Source organism: Arachis hypogaea, chromosome 20 (genome assembly GCF_003086295.3).
Source record: "Arachis hypogaea cultivar Tifrunner chromosome 20, arahy.Tifrunner.gnm2.J5K5, whole genome shotgun sequence".
Classification (NCBI taxonomy): domain Eukaryota; kingdom Viridiplantae; phylum Streptophyta; class Magnoliopsida; order Fabales; family Fabaceae; genus Arachis; species Arachis hypogaea.
In genome coordinates, this window is record NC_092055.1 from 24,721,469 (window position 1) to 24,740,140 (window position 18,672).

The 18,672-nt window shown below is 30.9% G+C and overlaps 2 protein-coding genes across 4 annotated transcripts; one reads left to right on the forward strand and one right to left on the reverse strand.

Moving 5' to 3' along the window:
• The first annotated feature begins 5,103 nt into the window (after positions 1–5,103).
• LOC112783514 (CBL-interacting protein kinase 18) lies at positions 5,104–7,591 on the forward strand. 3 transcript variants are annotated; one of them, XM_025826488.3, is made up of 3 exons: positions 5,104–5,257; positions 5,352–5,426; positions 5,773–7,591. In XM_025826488.3, exon 3 carries the CDS (start codon positions 5,949–5,951, stop codon positions 7,278–7,280), a length of 1,332 nt encoding a protein of 443 aa, XP_025682273.1. In that variant the 5' UTR covers positions 5,104–5,257; positions 5,352–5,426; positions 5,773–5,948; the 3' UTR covers positions 7,281–7,591. The 3 variants fall into 3 exon arrangements, with proteins under 3 accessions (XP_025682273.1, XP_025682275.1, XP_025682274.1); XM_025826489.3 differs by having other exon boundaries at positions 5,168–5,257; positions 5,686–7,591; XM_025826490.3 differs by lacking the exon at positions 5,352–5,426 and having other exon boundaries at positions 5,158–5,257.
• A 517-nt stretch (positions 7,592–8,108) lies between these two features.
• On the reverse strand, positions 8,109–16,087 carry LOC112783513 (protein NRT1/ PTR FAMILY 5.1). The gene is made up of 4 exons (XM_025826487.3): positions 15,768–16,087; positions 15,469–15,686; positions 12,369–12,892; positions 8,109–9,372 (listed from the first exon to the last, which is right to left on the reverse strand). The coding sequence occupies exons 1-4, from the start codon at positions 15,877–15,879 to the stop codon at positions 8,487–8,489; spliced, it is 1,740 nt and encodes a 579-aa protein (XP_025682272.1). The 5' UTR covers positions 15,880–16,087; the 3' UTR covers positions 8,109–8,486.
• Between the last annotated feature and the right edge of the window lie 2,585 nt (positions 16,088–18,672).

Sequence of the window (18,672 nt, forward strand, 5' to 3'; positions counted from 1 at the left end):
CATGAGGATTTGGCCTGATGGTGACACCGGGTAAGTATCACTTTGAGTCTCATGTATTTTCTATTTATGGTTATTACTGAAAGTTCCTGAAAAATGATTCCTACCTAGTGGATTTAGGTTTATTTGGTTGCCTGGTTATTGTTTCCTGTTTACTGATTATTGTTATTGTTGAAAGTTCATAAAAAATGATTCATGTTTAGTGGATTTAAGTTTAGTTGGTTGCCTGGTTATTGTTTTCCGTTTACTAATTATGGTTATTGTTGAAAGTTCATGAAAATTGATTCCTATTTAGTGGATTTAGGTTTAGTTGGTTGCCTGATTCTGGAATTGCCATATTGTTTTGTTTGTGGGTTGTTGTTAGGTTTGTGCCAAACAACAATACGTGTACTCAGGAGATGACCAATGTCATCAAGCTGATGTATGACCACTCCTGGCCCAGCTACAAGAAGATCCTTCTTGAGATCAGACAGCGATGGTTTGAGAAATAGGCGGTAATTACTTTTCTTTTTTCAGTTTCAAACTATTTTATCTAGTTTATATCCTCTATCTTGCTTAACTAATTTTAAAGTTTCTTTGTTGCAGCTGCACTTTATGTGAGACGCTAATCACGATCTGACCGTTCGAAAGATATTTGACCATAGAATAGGTTGGCGGCTCCAGCAGATGCTGGATGATGTTCGTCAGGGGAGGGACCACCTGACGGCGTATCTCTGATTGGAAATAAAGAAAGCTCTGTTAGTTCATTAGGAGACCGATAAGGGATTTAGGCATCAGCGTCTCATCAACAGATCTAACAAGGCATCGACCAGGTTATCCAAGTATACCGGCGGCTCAGCGACCTTCATGAAGATCAAGGCTAGGTTGGTATGTATTGACTTTAGTTTTGTTAATAACTTAGTTATATTCTCTTGCATATCATTACTAGGCATCCTAATCATTTTGTATTTCAATGCAACATGTGTAGTCAAAATCGTTGGATCGCGAGGCGACATTGGCGAAGACGTTCAAGTACACCCACACGCTGAAGGAGAACAAAGTGAGATTTGCTGATTAGCAGTCTCAAGACCATTATGTGAGTAAACATACATCTAATTATCTTCTGCTATAAGATTTTTAGAGGTTAACTATATATCTGTCGTACTAATCACAATAACTTGTGTTACACAGGATTCCTACACACAAAGACTACAGGTCGCGACTCAGCAATCTCAGCAAAGTGGGGAGGACACCGCCGCTGATGGCTCTGCAACTTCAGTTGTCGATCCTGATGTGGTTTGGCGCGAGACCATCTCAGCGCCGTACAAGAACCGCATATACAAGCTGAGGTCGTTCTTCGCAAACAGCATCCACACCTCCACGTTGAGTCCGTCGTCAGGCTCTACCACCATTCGAGCCGTCGAGCCCGAGGAAGGCATGGATTTAAGGCTGCAGATGCAGGAGCTCCAACGCAGCCTTCATCAGCAGGATTAGGAGCTAAACGATTATCTGGAGAGGTATCAGGAGATCCTCTCTCTGCGTGATGTCTACAGATGAGCTCAGACTGGAGTGGAGGGAGTCGCTGGAGTGGCTTCAGCGTATGGAGGCTCAGATGGAGGTGTACCAGGCTCAAATGCGCGCATCTGGCATCGACCCTACTGATGGCACACAAACATCACCACCTTATGCGCCTCCGACTCAAGGCCACAGGACCGACGACGAGGAGGAGGAGGAGGAGGACTACTTGGATCTGTAGTTATTAATGTTTCGTTTGACTGTTTGATTGTATTTATTTGATGCACTTGACTTTTAATTTATTTGAACATTGCATTATTTATTTTAAATAATAAGTTTTCATTATTTATGAATTGAACAATAATTGTATGAAAAATAAATTTAAAATTAAAATTAAAATTGATCATTCATTTCAAATTCTTTAAAAAAATTTGACATTACCGTCGGATTTACCGTAGAAATAATTCGATGACAATAGTGCGCGAAACAATATTTTTTGGCACCAACAATACTGTCAAAAAATCCACAGATGACCAATTGGTTTTCCGAGATGGAAATTCGTCGCAGAATCTGACGGTAATTACCATTGGATGAAAAAAATCCGACGGTAAATATTTACCAGCGAGATTTATACCGTCGAATGTTAATTGGTTTTTCTACGATAAATTTGACGGTACTCAACATTTTTCTTGTAGTATTTTATGCTTCTGAATTTGTTGAATTTATTGTTGATTGGTTGAAAATCTTATTCTGATTTAGCTTGAATCTGGAATATTGGTTGCTGTTAGATTTGTTGATTATCGTTCAAAGTTGCACAAATTCTAGCGCAAGTTGCTTTAATTTCTTCATGTATTTTGTTCAGTTTTTGATAATGTGAATTCAAGCGTTGAAATTAGTTTGAATTTGATTCCAAATCGAGTTCGGTGAATCATCATGGAAAATTTGCATAATGTTCAATAAAAGTACCATTTAATATGAATTTGTATAAAGAGATAGAGAATTAGGTGGAAATTCAGAGAGAATAAGAAAGAAATTCCTAAGGATAGGACCAAAGAGAGAAAGTAGAGTTTCCTATTACATTATGCCTATCTCACATTATTACATTATACTCTTTGTTTTTGTAATAAAAGGGGCCTAGGCCCAAGAAAAAAAACACTACAGTCTTGAATTACATCAATCAATAGTACGAATAAGTACAGTCTCCCGAACATAGTACGAGTAAGTACAGTCTCCTGAACATCTTGTAACCGTATTTCTAAATTCTTGGGAGCTATGTAGAAGAATCTAAATCCTAATTCACCATCTAAGCTCCTCCTTGTCAACCAGTTAGCACTTCGATATTCTCTAATTGAGCTATGGGCTATAGGTCCAATACTAATTCCATCAAATATTTGGAATGCATTTTGCAAATTTAAAATGAATAACATTCTAAATAAAGAATAATTCTAGTGTTAAAAATTTTTTCAATCAAATTATTTAGGTGCAATTAATCTTAAAGTTTAATAATTTTACTAAATTTATAAATAATTTTCTATACTTTAAATTTTTATAATTAAGTCTCACACTATATAAAAATATTTTTTCTTTCAAAAATTTGAGTTGATAAGAGGAAAAAATATAAATGATTATATCTCTAACACGTTTCTTTAAATAGGAACATCTTTTAGATTTGTTTATTATTATTTTTTTTGTTTAAAATTTTTTTTATTTGCCTTATGCTATATATATTGGTTCGTTAAGGATCGAACTTTAGATTTTTTGAATATAGAACTCTAATATTATACATAATGTCACTTTTTTTTAAAATTTAAATCGATTAAAAAAAGCAATATAAATAATTATATCTATGCCAAAAGCAAACAAAGTATTCCTTGGTATAAAAAGTATGATTATGTTGTAGCCCACAATAAACCTAATAAAAAGGAAAAGGAGGTGAATTAAGGTCTTTAAGTCTTTAACCAAGGGGGGTTCAGGTTCGAATATAAAAAAGAAGATATGAAACGTCTTTCTACTAACGGCTCATAGAATTTTCAGACAAAATCGAATATGGAAGAAAATGTTAGAGCATCTTCTTACTAACGACTCTTAGGTTGGGCACATAAATGAGGAGGATTAGTCAATCATCGAGTACGAGTAAGATTGGGCATATACATCTTGTGAAGAAAAAAAGAGAGTATAATTATGTTGTAAAATTTACTATCTAAATAACATATATAATATATATTACATTGAAATTAAAAGTAAAATGTTTTTCATAGACATCAAGCGCATAAACGAAAATGTGTTCCACTACCTTATGATGTGATTGATGAATCTCCAAATTCTCTCAAATAATAAAACTCTTTACTCATACATTACACATACATTATTGTAATTATTAAAAGTAATCTCAAAATAAAAGAATATACCACATAAATATATATATATATATATATATATATATATATATATATATATATATATATATATATATATATATATATCAATAGTCAAATTTGATTTATCAAAGCAGATACCGGGAGTCCGGGAGCATATTCCAACCAAAAACATTATTTTACTTTTAAAAAGGGTGACAAAGACATCAAAATCTACGAAAAAAAAAATGGTTAGTTTAAATTTTTCAACCAAAGAAAAATCTCATACAAGTGTGGTAGGATCTCACAATACGTAATTCAAATAAATTGTCATTGTCACCTTTACTTTCGTTGTTTGGGGTGGTGCCATTTCCACCACCAACCTAGCAAGTGCACACAATACACAAATCTTTGATGGTACCCTTTGAGGAGAGTTAAAGAGAGAGAAGAAAAGACTTTCATTTTTTTTTTTGAGACGGAAAAAGACTTTAATTTGAATAATTTATTAAGAGATTAATTTTACTATTTTTATAAAATACAATTATTTTATTCTATGTTTAATTATAATTATTTATTTATTTTTTATCATACTTTTGCTTTCTTTCTTAATTAGACTAGTAACTTGATTTAAGAGACATGATTGTAATAACAAAAAACATCAAAATCTTATTTCATTAGGTGAAGTTTATTATATTAATTAAATAATATCATTGAGTCTTATCATATATCATGTTTATAATAAAATTATTTATACATAATCTTTTTTAACCACCTTGTATATGATTTTTTTGGATTTCGTTTTACTTATTTTTTTTATATTTTAAAAATCATGATAAATAATTAGGTGAATTCTACTATGTTCCCTCTAAAATAAAGAATAAACTACTCTTTATGACATATATAATAATTATTGATAAATTATCTTTACTCACACAAATCACTTTTCATTGGCTAATAATGTAAAAGTTTTAAATGTTTTTCAATTAAATTAAGAGAAATTCTTATATACACACTCCACATTAACCAATTGGTTACTATAAAATAGTTAAAAGAGATAGAAAAGATATAATAAAAAATATATAAATAAGTGGTTATAATTATTATATATGTAATAAGGATTTTCTACTTTCTTTAAATTATATTTGGAATGAAATAGAATTAATATTGAATGCATGAATTGAGTACATGATAGTGTACTGTGTACCCCACCTTTGGGAACCTTCCCTTTTGTTGTGCTTGTCACTAATTTTAAAGTAGTGTGGGGAACCCCAAAACTGCCCTTTACAACTACAACATGAGTTTATTACTTCCTGCTTTGCATTAACCTCATATATATATATATATCATTCTTGCCTTTCTTTCTTTCTCTCTTTCTCTCTCTCTCACACACTCTCTCTTCTTCCCTTCAAACGGTAATGCTTCCTTTTTTTGCTTTCTTCTGTCTTTATATTCTTCTTTAGCTTTATATGCTTCCTTCTTATGCTCGTTAAAATTTTGGAAGTTCAGGTGATCTTTCCTTTGGCATTTCTTAGTTGCTTATTATTCTGTGTCTCGGATGATCGATCAAGAGAAACTGAACAGGTTGATTTGCATTTCTTTTGTTTTTTTGTTTCATTTCTGGTTTTAGATGAACATGTGATTAGTTTTTAGCTATGTGAGTTTGTAATTCCCTTTGTTCTTCACTGGATTATTTCAGTGGAATTTGCATCTGTTCTGAATCAATTTCATAAATGACTATGTGTTATGTCTTTATATTGGAATATTGATCATTGTATTTTGTATGATTTTTAAAACTGGCATTGTTTTTCTGTTTTTGGGTAATTTTTCTTATCACTATTAGGGAGAGAATTTGAATTGAGACTGGGGATGCTGCTGTATGCACCTCCTGAACATTGCTGATCGAGTACCTTATCTACATAATTTGTAGGCAAGAACCACGGATTCGGATGAATGCGTCTATTGCTGTAAACACACAAGGAATTTGGTGATAGTGTGAATTTTGAGGCAAATATACTTGATAAAGAAAGGTTCCTTGCTTATAAAGCTTGAAAGCACCACAAGACCGGGGTGCTTGTTTTGTGTTTGAGGAATTGTGTCTGAGAAATGGAGAAAAGGGGGAATGTTTTGATGCAAAAGTATGAATTTGGCAGGCTATTAGGCCAAGGAAACTTTGCAAAGGTTTACCATGCAAGGGACCTCAAAACCGGTGACAGTGTCGCCATTAAGGTGATCGACAAGGAGAAAATTCTGAAAGTTGGGATGATGGATCAAACCAAGCGAGAGATATCTATTATGAGACTGGTTAAGCACCCCAATGTGTTGCGGCTTTATGAGGTCTTAGCCACCAAAACCAAGATTTACTTCATCATAGAATATGCAAAAGGGGGTGAACTATTCAACAAGGTAGCAAGAGGTAAACTACATGAGGACATGGCAAGGAGGTACTTTCAACAACTGATCAGTGCTGTCGATTTTTGCCACAGAAGGGGTGTTTATCATAGGGATTTGAAGCCGGAAAACTTGCTCTTGGATGATAATGGTGTTCTTAAGGTAGCAGATTTTGGACTGAGTGCACTAGTTGAGTCTCATAGCCAAGCCAACATGCTGCAAACCGTTTGTGGAACGCCTGCATACGTCGCTCCTGAGGTTATAAGTCGAAAGGGTTATGATGGAGCCAAAGCCGATGTATGGTCTTGTGGAGTGATCTTATATGTTCTCTTGGCTGGTCATTTGCCATTCTATGATTTGAATCTTATGGCACTGTACAGGAAAATTACCAAAGCAGAATACAAATCTCCCAACTGGTTTTCATTTGAAGCGCGCAGACTATTAGCAAGGATCCTTGATCCCAACCCAAAAACAAGGATATCCACTGCAAAAGTTATGGAAAGTTCTTGGTTCAGAAAGGGGCTCAATTTGAGATCAGATCAAAAGCGGAGAGAGGGTCCAGATTCAGCTTCAGCTGATTCAGATAAAGTTCTCGGCCTATGTGACAGTGGAAGTTCTTCTGCAGAGGCAAATCAAGCATTGGTTAACTATAACTTAAATGCTTTCGATATAATTTCTCTTTCTGCCGGGCTTGACTTGTCTGGCCTTTTTGCAAGCATTGATGAACAGGATGGTGTAATGAAATTTACATCCATGAACTCTGCTTCATCAATCATTTCCACGTTGGAGAATATCGCTCAAGTTCTGGGGTTGAAGATAGCTAAGAAGGATGGAGGCCTGTTTAGACTAGAGAGATCCAGGGAAGGTAGGAAAGGGCCACTTTCCATTGATGTCGAAATATTCGAGTTTGCCCCCTCTTTCCATTTGGTTGAAATCAAGAGATCATGTGGTGATACAATAGAATACCAGAAGATATTGAAGGAAGATATAAAACCAGCTTTGAAAGATATTGTCTCAGTTTGGCAAGGTGAGCAGCAACAGCAATAGCAACTATATATGTTTGTGTACTTAAAAAAAAGGGATTCATATGATTTTATACTTTGAATTAATACTTACCTCTAGCTAAGTGACTTCTTGTGACAAAGTTACTATTGTAATTCATTTGTTTATATTTATACCATATATACTATACATGGTCTTGTTTGAGAATTAAGAATGTTTGATGAATTCTTAATTGTCATTACACCATACCAAGTTATACCAACCTTATTATTACTTGGTTACAGATAAAGTCAATTGTTATACACTGATTGTATTCTATTGGTTGTTTATTAAATCAATTGTATTTCTGCAAGAAATGTATGAGATGCCGGCTCTTCACTTCTAGTAGCATTTTTCACATGGAAATTTAGAATTAGAAGCTCTAATATTTTGCTGAGGATTGGATTCTTTAACAGTAAACACAGAAAACAAACAAAGAAAAAGGCCATAAGAAGAAACGAACAAAGAAAATTCTTACTGAATCTAATTTGGATGTTTCTGTCATCAAGGTAGCTAATTTTCTTGACACATAAAGCTGAGTGTGAAATCTCAGTGTCATCCTTGTCAGTGCTAACCTCTTACCTCTTAACTCAATTCAATGTATACAAACTGAATGTTGAATCAAACTTCTGTTCGCTAAGAAATGAACTAGATCTTGGTCCTCCATATTCATTTAATTATCTATTCTCCTTTAATTTGCTCATGACCCCATTTTTTTCAACATTAAATTATTTACTGACTTTTTGCATTGATAGAGGGACCTCAATTAAAATATATGAAAAATAGCATTGGCACATGAAATTATGTTGGCACAAATTAAAGCTGCTAAACAACTACTGCAAAACTACTAGCATTTCATTACTTGCATATCATTAAGTAGGGTCGACTACATGTATGACTGTTATTTATAACGATGATATTTATACATTTTCCCCCGTAAATTCTAAACGAACTTGTGAATCTGAATTAACTCGAAAAATTACCTATCCGGGGCCAATTAAATTCAAATTACAATCTGATATGAATTTGTGCCAAATATACAATTGGTTATTTAACATATGCCTTGCCATATTAACTATTTTTCTTACTTTATCTTTTATACTCTAGTTTGCTTAGGGCATGTTCTGTTCTGCTTTCACTTTTTGCTGTTTACAAATTCAAAACAGAAACCGAACACAGCGTAATAGGTACCTTGCATCAGAGTATGGTTTTTCATACTTGCAATCCAAGAGATGCATCCATAGATGGATTCTCCTCCATTTCAACACAAAGTCCATCTTTGACCATTATAGACTCCTTCTTGTAAATGTATCTGCTTGAAGCCCAAAGAAACACCATCAAATTCACACTTGACAACACCAACAGGAATCCATAGTAGTAATCCAAGTGACAATCGTTCAAATTATCACCAATCCAACTCTTACTCTCACCCTTCCCTGTGATCTTGTCAACCATAGTCACCAAAAAGCTGTTCAAGAAGTTCCCAACACCAATTCCACTAGTAAAAAAAGTTGTGCCCAGACTCTGCATGTTTTCAGGGGATTGATCATAGAAGAATTCCAATAATCCAACTGCATGAAACACATCAGCTATACCAATAAGAACATATTGTGGCAATAGCCAGAATATGCTCATAGGAACAACATCTTTAGGACCAATTGCATTGTTTTCCTTTATAACATGCATTCTCTTAACTTCCACTGCATAAGCTATTGCAATAGCTATGATGTGCATTGAGAACCCAATTCCAAGTCTCTGGAGCAATGTGATCCCTCTGGGGTTGCCGGTTCTCTGGCGCATGAAGGGGACGAAGAACCGGTCGTACATTGGCACTGAGAGAAGCATGGAGAGTGTGACAAAGCTTCCAAGAGATGCTGCTGGGATTCTGAAATCGGAGCCGAGTTTTCGGTCCAATGTGGTGCCTTGTTTCACAAAGAGGGTGTTGATTTGTGCCCAAATGGTGCTGGGAATCAGTGTTACCAGCCATATAGTGACCATTCCAAATATGAGTTTTGCTCCTTCAACTTGTGTTACTGTTAATGGTGCTCTTGGGGAACCACTAGTACTCTCTTGTCTAATTGCAGCCTTGTCCAAAAACCTTAATACACACAGAATTGCACACCAATTAAAATGTTATGATCTGATCTTCATGGAAAAATGATTGATTGCAAAAACAAACTATGCAGTGATTTATCCATGTATCATTTGGTAACCAATATTGCCATAGGCTAAATTATACTTCAAAAGAGTAAGAGCTATTATTACATATTACACCCATTGATTTGTCATCTGTCAAAATTTATAAAATATAGAAATACTAAAATTGTATTTGAATTACGTCCTCAGTTTTAAAAAATATAGAAAATACAAAAATATTGTGTCTCTAACCTCCTTTTCACAACCTAATAAGTTTATATGCCTATTATCTCAGATATAGTTACCTAACTTAAATGACTTATACCTAAACTTTAATGAGGTTAAATACTTATATTATCGAGTTAATACTAAAATTTGTCTATGAAAGAGAATTCATTTTTTAAATTGATCCCTATAAAATTTTGTTAATCATATTAGTCCCTAAAAAATATAACCACAAATTAAATTGACATTTTTTTAAGTTAAATGATGATGTATCATATTAAGTACTACACTACTACGTAATATGATGATATGGCATGTTAATTTACGTGCCACAAAATAATTGTTCAATCAATTATAATCATGAACGTGTAAATTAATTATTTTTGACACATAGTATTAATATATTATGTTATCATGTCACATGACATTTAATGTGACACGTTATCATCTAACTGACAAAAAATCCAATTTAATTTACGGTTACGTTTTTTAAAATATAATATAACTAATAAAATATTTTGAAAATTAATTTAAAAAATATATTATATTTAAGGGACGGATTTGAATATGAATTCTTATATTATCTAATATATTGGAAGAGATAGGTAATTTTATCAGTTTCTAAATGAGGATAAAAAGATGATGTGTATGTGAATAAGAAGTGTTTGTGATATTATCCTTTGGAGTGTAACATGCATTATATTCCACCCTATGTTGTGTTCACATGCATTACCACTACGTGTGTGTTTTATGCACCTGGAACAGAAGTTGAATGATGGGTGGTATATATGGCGTGTTAGCCATGCAATGTGGTTTTAAGTCATAGTTATTTAAGTGGTCACACACTGTAGTGTCAGTGTGGACACAAATCCAACTTGCTTCCTCAGAGATTCTGACTACCCATTATTCTTCAAACAAGTATATGCACAAGTTACAATTCATATGGAATGAGAAGTGAATACATATTTTCTACTGAATATATGTCATTTATTATTTAGCCGTGAATAAACCATTCTCTTCGTTTTAAAATTGAAAATATCTAAATACAACAATATTTTACTAATATTACATATTAGCTATTATTTATCTCTGTTTTATGAATTTTTTTTAGTAGAATAATAAATTATTAAAAGAATTAATAATATATGGAATTGTAAATATAAAGCGAATATATCAGAGAATATAGTGATGATTCATAATTCATCAATAAAAGGATGTAAGAAGGTATCTTATGCAAAATGGATTTGTCACCAAACATTACTTTCCCCTCAAATAATGTTTCCCTAGTTATCCACTGAAAAAATGGACTAAATAATAAAAACATCCTTTGACTGCATACGATGCACATGGCCCAGCAAAATCAAAATGGGGGGACACAGAATCTTAGACATTCACCATCTAATTTGTCAGAGATTTTCAATCAAGATCCAATTAATGTGCTTGGATAGATATCCCTTTCCCAGTTGGATGGTTCAGAGTTTTACTGTATATATATGTTACCCCACCCATAAGATGTGTAAGGCCACTACCACCACTAATAGCATGAGTGCTATATCATCATCATGATACATTGATACAACAGTAAAATCACCTTAAATAAATCCCCTTCCACTAAAATTAGCACTAATTTGTCAACTATCCTTAATTAATTCCTCAACTATCTTACTTGTTTTTGTCCCTTGTCTAAGTATTAAGGCGTCAACATATTTTTCCCCAAAAATTATTTTTTGAAAATTCCAAAAAGAATTAGACATGTATTAAAAAAAGAGATTTAAGATTTAAGATTTAAAATAAACAAATAATATTATTAAAAATTGGACGAAATATTTTCTTAATATTATGTATAGTATTCAGTATTATAGATTTAAAAATATTAAATAAATTTTTTCTCACTGTAAAATTAACTATTTATAATTTTAGTTTCTGTAAAAAGAAAAAATAAAATAATGTGATTTTGGTTATGAAATTGGTCCTATTATCATCCTACATATATGTGTGTTAATTAACTCATCTATATGTGATATGACTTTTAAAGTCAGTTTTCATATATTTTCCAAAATTTTTTAAACCAAAACCATAATCTTTTTGGCAAAATTTAAATCAATAAATTGCTAACTTTAAAAAGATTGACATTCACACGTAGTTATTTTTGTATTAAATTGATAGATAAAAATTATTAAATGATAATTTAATTAAAAATATTAAATTATTTAACTAATTTTTATATTAATTTTATGTGAAAATAATAGTATATTAATTTTCAAACAATATAATTACTGTAATGAAAAAAATGAGATAATATTTAATTTGGTCCATCAACTTGTATGCGAGTTTTAATTTAATCTTTTTAATTGTCTTTATTTAGTTCCTAAACTTGGCAAATGTGACTTATGTTAGTTTTTAGGACAATTTTCGACAAACAGACGATAATAAAACGGTGACGTAGACAGCTAAATGTCATGTTAGATTTTGTAAAACAAATTCATTTTTGTTTTGACATTCAAATAGTTAAAAAAATACATCGTAAATAATATTTATTAAAATTTTTTCTCTTAAAACAAGTGATCTAACATTGTTTTTGAGCTATTTGAACACCAAAATCAAAATTGGATCGTTTTATAAATTTCAACATGGCATTTTGGTTATCATGACCGTGCTTTATTAATATTTTTGTTTGCAAAGTTTGAGACTAAAAAAAGATAATTGAAATTTCACAAACCAAATTGTGCTAACCTGAAAGTTGGAGTGTGATGAATTTGACGTTTGGCAGTAGTAAGATAATATTGAGAGTCATTTTCATAAAGGAGTGAAGGGTGAGTGGGTAATTGAAGGGTCCTGTTCTTAAAAGCAGCAATGGGAACACTCATGATTTCCGTGGCGGGACTGCGGGTCTTGTTAACCTTGTGGCGATACATGGGGGTGCCGGCGTAGAATACGAGGAGCGAAATGAGTAGACCTACCGTAGGAATACCGTAGCCCAATCCCCAGCCTAAGTTGTCTTGAATGTAAACAAGGCCTAGGGTGGCAATTAGGGCCCCAAGGAATGAGGTGAACATCCACCAATTGAAGAACGAGTCTTTCAGTTCTTTCTCGTTCGGATTGAAGTCGTCGAATTGGTCCGCGCCGAAGGTGGAGATGTTGGGCTTGGTGCCGCCGGCTCCGATTGCTATTGTGTAGAGTGCTGTGTAGAAGAATGTAATTTGGGTTGATGGCTTCAACCTCTTCAGGGACACACCTATGCTCAGCAGACTCATTCCCTGTCATGTGCCCTCACAATTATTCAAATTTATTATTTTTTTAAAAATATGTTGTTCAATTATTAAACTAAAAAAAATTAAATTAATAACTAAATAATATTAGTAGTGTGTTACTCGTATTATGGCTTTTATTTTCTTTAGGGTTTTTTCTGCTGGAGAAACGATGGTACTATCCTTTTTTTTGTCTCTCGCCTTTTTATTAATCAATTTTAAAATTAAAAGTTGGTAAAAAATATATGCTATATATGTAAAAAACACAAATGGTCATCAAATAGAATAACAATATATTGGCCAATAATAATACACAATAAAAAAATATTGCCACAATTATTCTACAAATATATATTTATTCAAAAGTGATCAATATTATATTACTTTCACAATTAATGAGTTATTATATTGATTTTTACTTTTTAGAACATTAGTATTTTTAAATTAATTTTTTCATCTAAAATTTAATTTTCATCGTCATTTTTTTATAAGATTTTCATAATAATTTTAGTAACTAATAATAACATGGGCACTTGGACACATGATTACGGGCACGCACGCACACATAACATTTAAAAATATAAAAAATGCCACTCTCCTCTTTTACAAAATTTTTAAATAACAACCCTTTCTCTCAATTTATAAAATGTATGTTTTTTTTCTTGTAATATTAAAGTAATATATATTTTAGTTTATTTCACTAAAATACTTTTTAATAATCATCATAATTATATAAATTAGTGATATATTAAATATTTGATTGATAATAATATAAGCATATATTTATTATTAACTTAATATTTCATTTTTTTATCATCAATCATGAAATATATAAAAAATTTTAAATTAAATATATATAAAATTATATGATAAAATATTAAAAATAAATAAATTAAAATAATATTTTATTATCATTATAAACTAAGTAATTATTACTAATTTATATATATAATTATAATGATCATTGAAATGTATTATGATCAAATAAACTAAACTATATATTATTTTAATTTTATAATATATATATATATATATTTGATAAACAAAAGAAAGAAAAATATTATTTAAACATCCTACAGAAGAAGAGAAGGTCATTTTCTCTTCAAAATAAAATTAAGGTGATGAGAAAACTTTAAAAATAAGGAATATGAAGCCTCAAGCATGCAGCTTATTATAAGCTCAACCCACAAATCACATACGCCTACTCCCAACTTTGTCATAAATCTTATTATAAAATTCTATCTTTATTTAAAAGAAGAAAAAAGTTAAATCAAATTTTATATTTCTATCACATAAATATTTTTATATATATCACGTCATAAATCACTTTTAAGTTACCACAAAACTTAGGTAAAACGAAGGTATCATTCTAACAACGATTTATATGTAATGGTCCATGCATGGCTACATGTATGTGTTAGAACTTCAAGCCATTTTTAGTTACATTCTGTTGGGTATAGTAATCCTCAGTGTTAGTTGTTAAAGAATTGTGTACCTTTAATTGAAAAACAAATTAAAAAGGAAAAATAAAGGGACAAAAATGAGTAAGAAAATATCTATATATCCTTTTGTTACTATCAATTACATGATAGTAATTAAAATTAGTTTTTTTTTTCTTATTAAAAATATTTTATCAGTTCTTTTATAAGCTGCCAAAAGGATTAGCATTTTCTTGAATTTCGATTACTTTATCTTTATTTATAAATGAATATTCAAAAGAGATGTCGTACATATTATATAATTTAAAAATCTCCTTAATTCTTGTATCCCACTTTTTAACCCTTTTTTTTCCTTCATAAAACTATATCTTTAAAAAATAAAATAGCATTAAAAATGAAATTGAGGGAATCAATTTGTCAAGGTTGAGATGAGGCAATAATAACTTCATCATGGTGGGGCTATGTGCTAATATTAAATAATAGCCAATTAGCTATGACAGTTGACAAATCATGCATATATAAACCGTTGCAAATGGGATGATTTTTTATTTATTTAAGGAATAAATCTTTTTTTTTCCCTTCTCCATTCTATTTATCTGCTTTTTGTTTATTTAAAACTCATTGGCAAAATCTCCAGTCATAAATTTACAAAGGAAGAAAAAATTCTAATTTATTATAGAGTCCACACGGCCAAATCTATCTATTTTTATTAAAAGGCCAAATAGAAATTATCTATTTTTATTAAGTTAGTGATTAGTAGTGAAGACTGATAATAAGTGAAAAAAAAAAAAAACCTGTTGTATTCACTTCATAAATTTGGATCCACTTAACGTTTTTTTCCATCAACTTATGTCTTTTTCATTTAGTTGAATATTTATATAATGAATCCAATAGACATTTTTTGTTGGGTGCAATAATGGAATTGTTTGGTATTTCGTTGGGAGTAGGTAACATGAAATATAGTCCAAACAATCAACTCTACATCGATTTCTTAGAAAATAATTGTAGACACGATTAGCCACGAAAAATAGAAAACAAATCCTTAATTACTTCAAGTGTATTCGTGGATGGCGCATATAGTTATGTCTCAAGATTGAATAATGAAAAAGTAATGTTTAAAAGTAAGGGTATATCGAAATGACTTACGAGGACATAAATGAGAGAAGAAATTGTGAAAGTCCAGAAACGACCCAAGTAAGAATCAGCGATGTATGCGCCAAGAATTGGTGTTATCCAAACAGATCCTGACCAGTTATTCACACTGATCACTGATGAAACTGTGTCTTCATGGAGCTCTCTTGTAAGGTAGTTAACCAAGTTTGAAGCTACTCCATAGAACGCCATTCTTTCAAATGCTTCATACCCTGAAATATATAATTCGAGTTAACCAAGATTACTGAACATTGCAGATCTAATAAAAAGAAAGCCTTAAATATTGTTCTCACCAACAAGAAAGGCGCAGGCTTTCCATTTTCCAGTTCTAGATGGAACTGCAGGTTGACCGCGGAAGTCAACAGTGCCATCTTGTGTATAATCTGCATCTGCTTTCGCTTCCATTAGACCTTAATTGATAGAGATCGAGAAGAGAAGAGAATATGGTAAGAGAGAACTTAGTGGTGGTAGCTATATATATACAGCGTCAAAACTAAACACTTATTATCATGTGTTAAATTTAAGGGATATAACAGTCTTTTTACTAAGCAGATCATACCCCACGCCATCCTTCAATTTTTTTTTAATTATATTTTTATGTATAGTGTTACTTGCGTATAATTATAAAAATACTTATAATTATTATGAGATACTATACCTTTTAATAAAAGAAATTTAGAATTCAATCATTATTAGGCTGATTTTTTTGGATATGGAACTGTAATTGTGTTGTGCGTGGTTATGATATATAAAGGTGTTAGACTAATTTGTGGGACAGTTTTTCTCAGATTTGGTTTTAAGAAATCAGACCATCCGATTTTAGTGTTGTTAAATTTTTTTTAAGCAAATCGGATGGTCCGTTTTGTATGGAGGGAGTACATGAAGTTCACATCAAGGTTATCGGACCCTGCGAGTTGTGAATGAATAAAATTTTAATAATTACCGTAAATGAAATCGGAGAGTACGTTTTGATTATTATATGTTTTTTTGAATAAGGTAAACAATTCGCTGGGTCCGAGTTGTACTCCTACCCCTCGCACCGTCCGATTTCTATGTGCTTGACACCATATGCCGGTAAAGCTCTCCTTCTCTCCATAACGTGGTCCAACACTTACTCACTCTCCATAACAAAATTAATTTGCGTCATTATTATCTATGTATAAAAAAACTGAAAAAAAAAATAAAAATAGACTATTGCTAAAACACAAATCAAAATACTGTGTATAGTAGAAAAATAGAATTTTGAGAAAAAAAAAATAGTGACTTATAACAGAAGTAATTGAACAAATATATTATTGACTTATTAGAAGAGTACATCCCTTACACTGTTGAGTAGCAACAATATATAAGCTCACTCTAACCCAACTCTTCAAGTAAAGATTCATCAAGAAAAGCATCTTTAACTAACTATATCTAACAAACTAATTAAAATTCGGTTAGAACTAGCCGTTAGTGTTAGTCTTTGTTAAGCAATCTTGCTCTCCTTCTTTAATAGTTTGAGAGTCATTATGTTAAAAATATAATTATTTATTTATCTTTTTTTATCCGTTTAAATTTTTTAAATAAGTAGTTTTATGATATGAAATACTAAAAATTTATTTTAACAATGATGTCCAAAATGGGACAAATTATAGTCATAGAGACAAAATCAATACTACAAAGATTCAAGAAATGAGATATATATCTCAATTCCTATTGTAAATCTGACTCAAAGCTCTAGCTTCTACTCTCAAAATTTTCAAAGAATTTTCTGTCAAATCTGCAACAGACCTAGACATATATCTTGATTAAATTTTTGAGGCATCTCAAGCATTTTTTCACCAATCTAAGGAGCTTCAGATTTAGGAGCTTCTCATTATGTCACTGTTGATGGCCCTTCTAATCTTGTACAAGCTACTGAAAATCAAATTAAAAATGAGCATCTCTATATAGGTAATGGTTAAGGTATACAAATTTTTAACCCAGGCTCTTCAATTTTGCATCATTTAAAAACTGACTTATCTTTCAAATTTCTCAAAATCTGCTTAGTGTTTCTAAAATTAAGTCTAGTCATAGTTGATTAGAGTGATAGATATAAATAAAAAGTTGTGTATGATACTAACATATTTTCTAAAATTCATTCACGCAATACAAATCAAAGTTTCTCTTCTTTCCAATTCTAAGCTTGTCATTCTTCTCTCATATATACACGACTTCAGTTCTATTCTTAGAACTCTTTCTTGTATTCTCAATTTCTCTAATAGTATATTTTTAGAATTTCAAAAAATTATTAAGGCTAAAATTGCATTGTACAATAAAAGACCATCTAAATATATATCTCGCACCATAAATTTGTATTTTAACATTTTAGAGTCATACAAAATACATGATTATTTGTATGCAACTATGTCTTTTTTAAATGTTTATTATAAAAAAACAATATACCTGTATTACTGTAACAGACACAAACATAAACAAAAAAAAAATATTTTAATTTTTAATATTTTTTATTAAAAATAAATTTTAAAGCGACTTATTTTATTTTAAATATTTTATTTTATTTTATTTTTTACTCAAAATTAAAAAAAAATTCTCCAAAAATATTTTTTTACTATCACTATAATTACTACTATAACAATTATATTTACGATAAAAAAAAGTATAGGTACACAATGAAAATATTAAATAATGTGAACAATAGATATATTAGATGTTCAATTCTAATATTAAGATTAGGTGGATAATTTAGCGGTGTAGTGTGTTTTTAATTTATTGGGTCAAATTTACTAATTTAAAACTCATCGTTTATATTGTTCACAAAAATCATTATTTACCTAACAAAATCCGTACGATAATTGTCCGATCCTTACAACAAATACAACCTAATTAAAGTACTTTACACTAAAACAAATACAATCTAACATCCTTTTGGAGGTCGGGGAGAAGATTTGGTTTTGTTTGAGAACTTTCTATAAAAAGAAGAAGAATATATCCAAAAGAGTTGGAGCCTCTCTAGATATAAAATGGATAATTATTAACGAACTAGGAATGATATAATAGGATACATATTACATAATAGGAAAAGTATAAAGAGGTAATGAAATATTTGTATAAGGGAAAGTTTAGGGGCAGCAGATTTATCAAAATTTAGCCAATATTTAGTCAGTAAAAGAAAAATGAGTGATTTTTTACCATTAGATGAAATCTCACACCATTAAA

Excerpts from the sequence above, each read along its gene's own strand:
- LOC112783514 (XM_025826488.3), top strand. The coding sequence starts at position 5,949 with ATGGAGAAAAGGGGGAATGTTTTGATGCAAAAGTATGAATTTGGCAGG.
- LOC112783513 (XM_025826487.3), bottom strand. The coding sequence starts at position 15,879 with ATGGAAGCGAAAGCAGATGCAGATTATACACAAGATGGCACTGTTGAC. Across the intron at positions 15,687-15,767 it reads AGCCTGCGCCTTTCTTGTTG|GGTATGAAGCATTTGAAAGA; the intron begins GTGAGAACAATA and ends TATATATTTCAG. Across the intron at positions 9,373-12,368 it reads CATCACACTCCAACTTTCAG|GTTTTTGGACAAGGCTGCAA; the intron begins GTTAGCACAATT and ends GTGTGTATTAAG.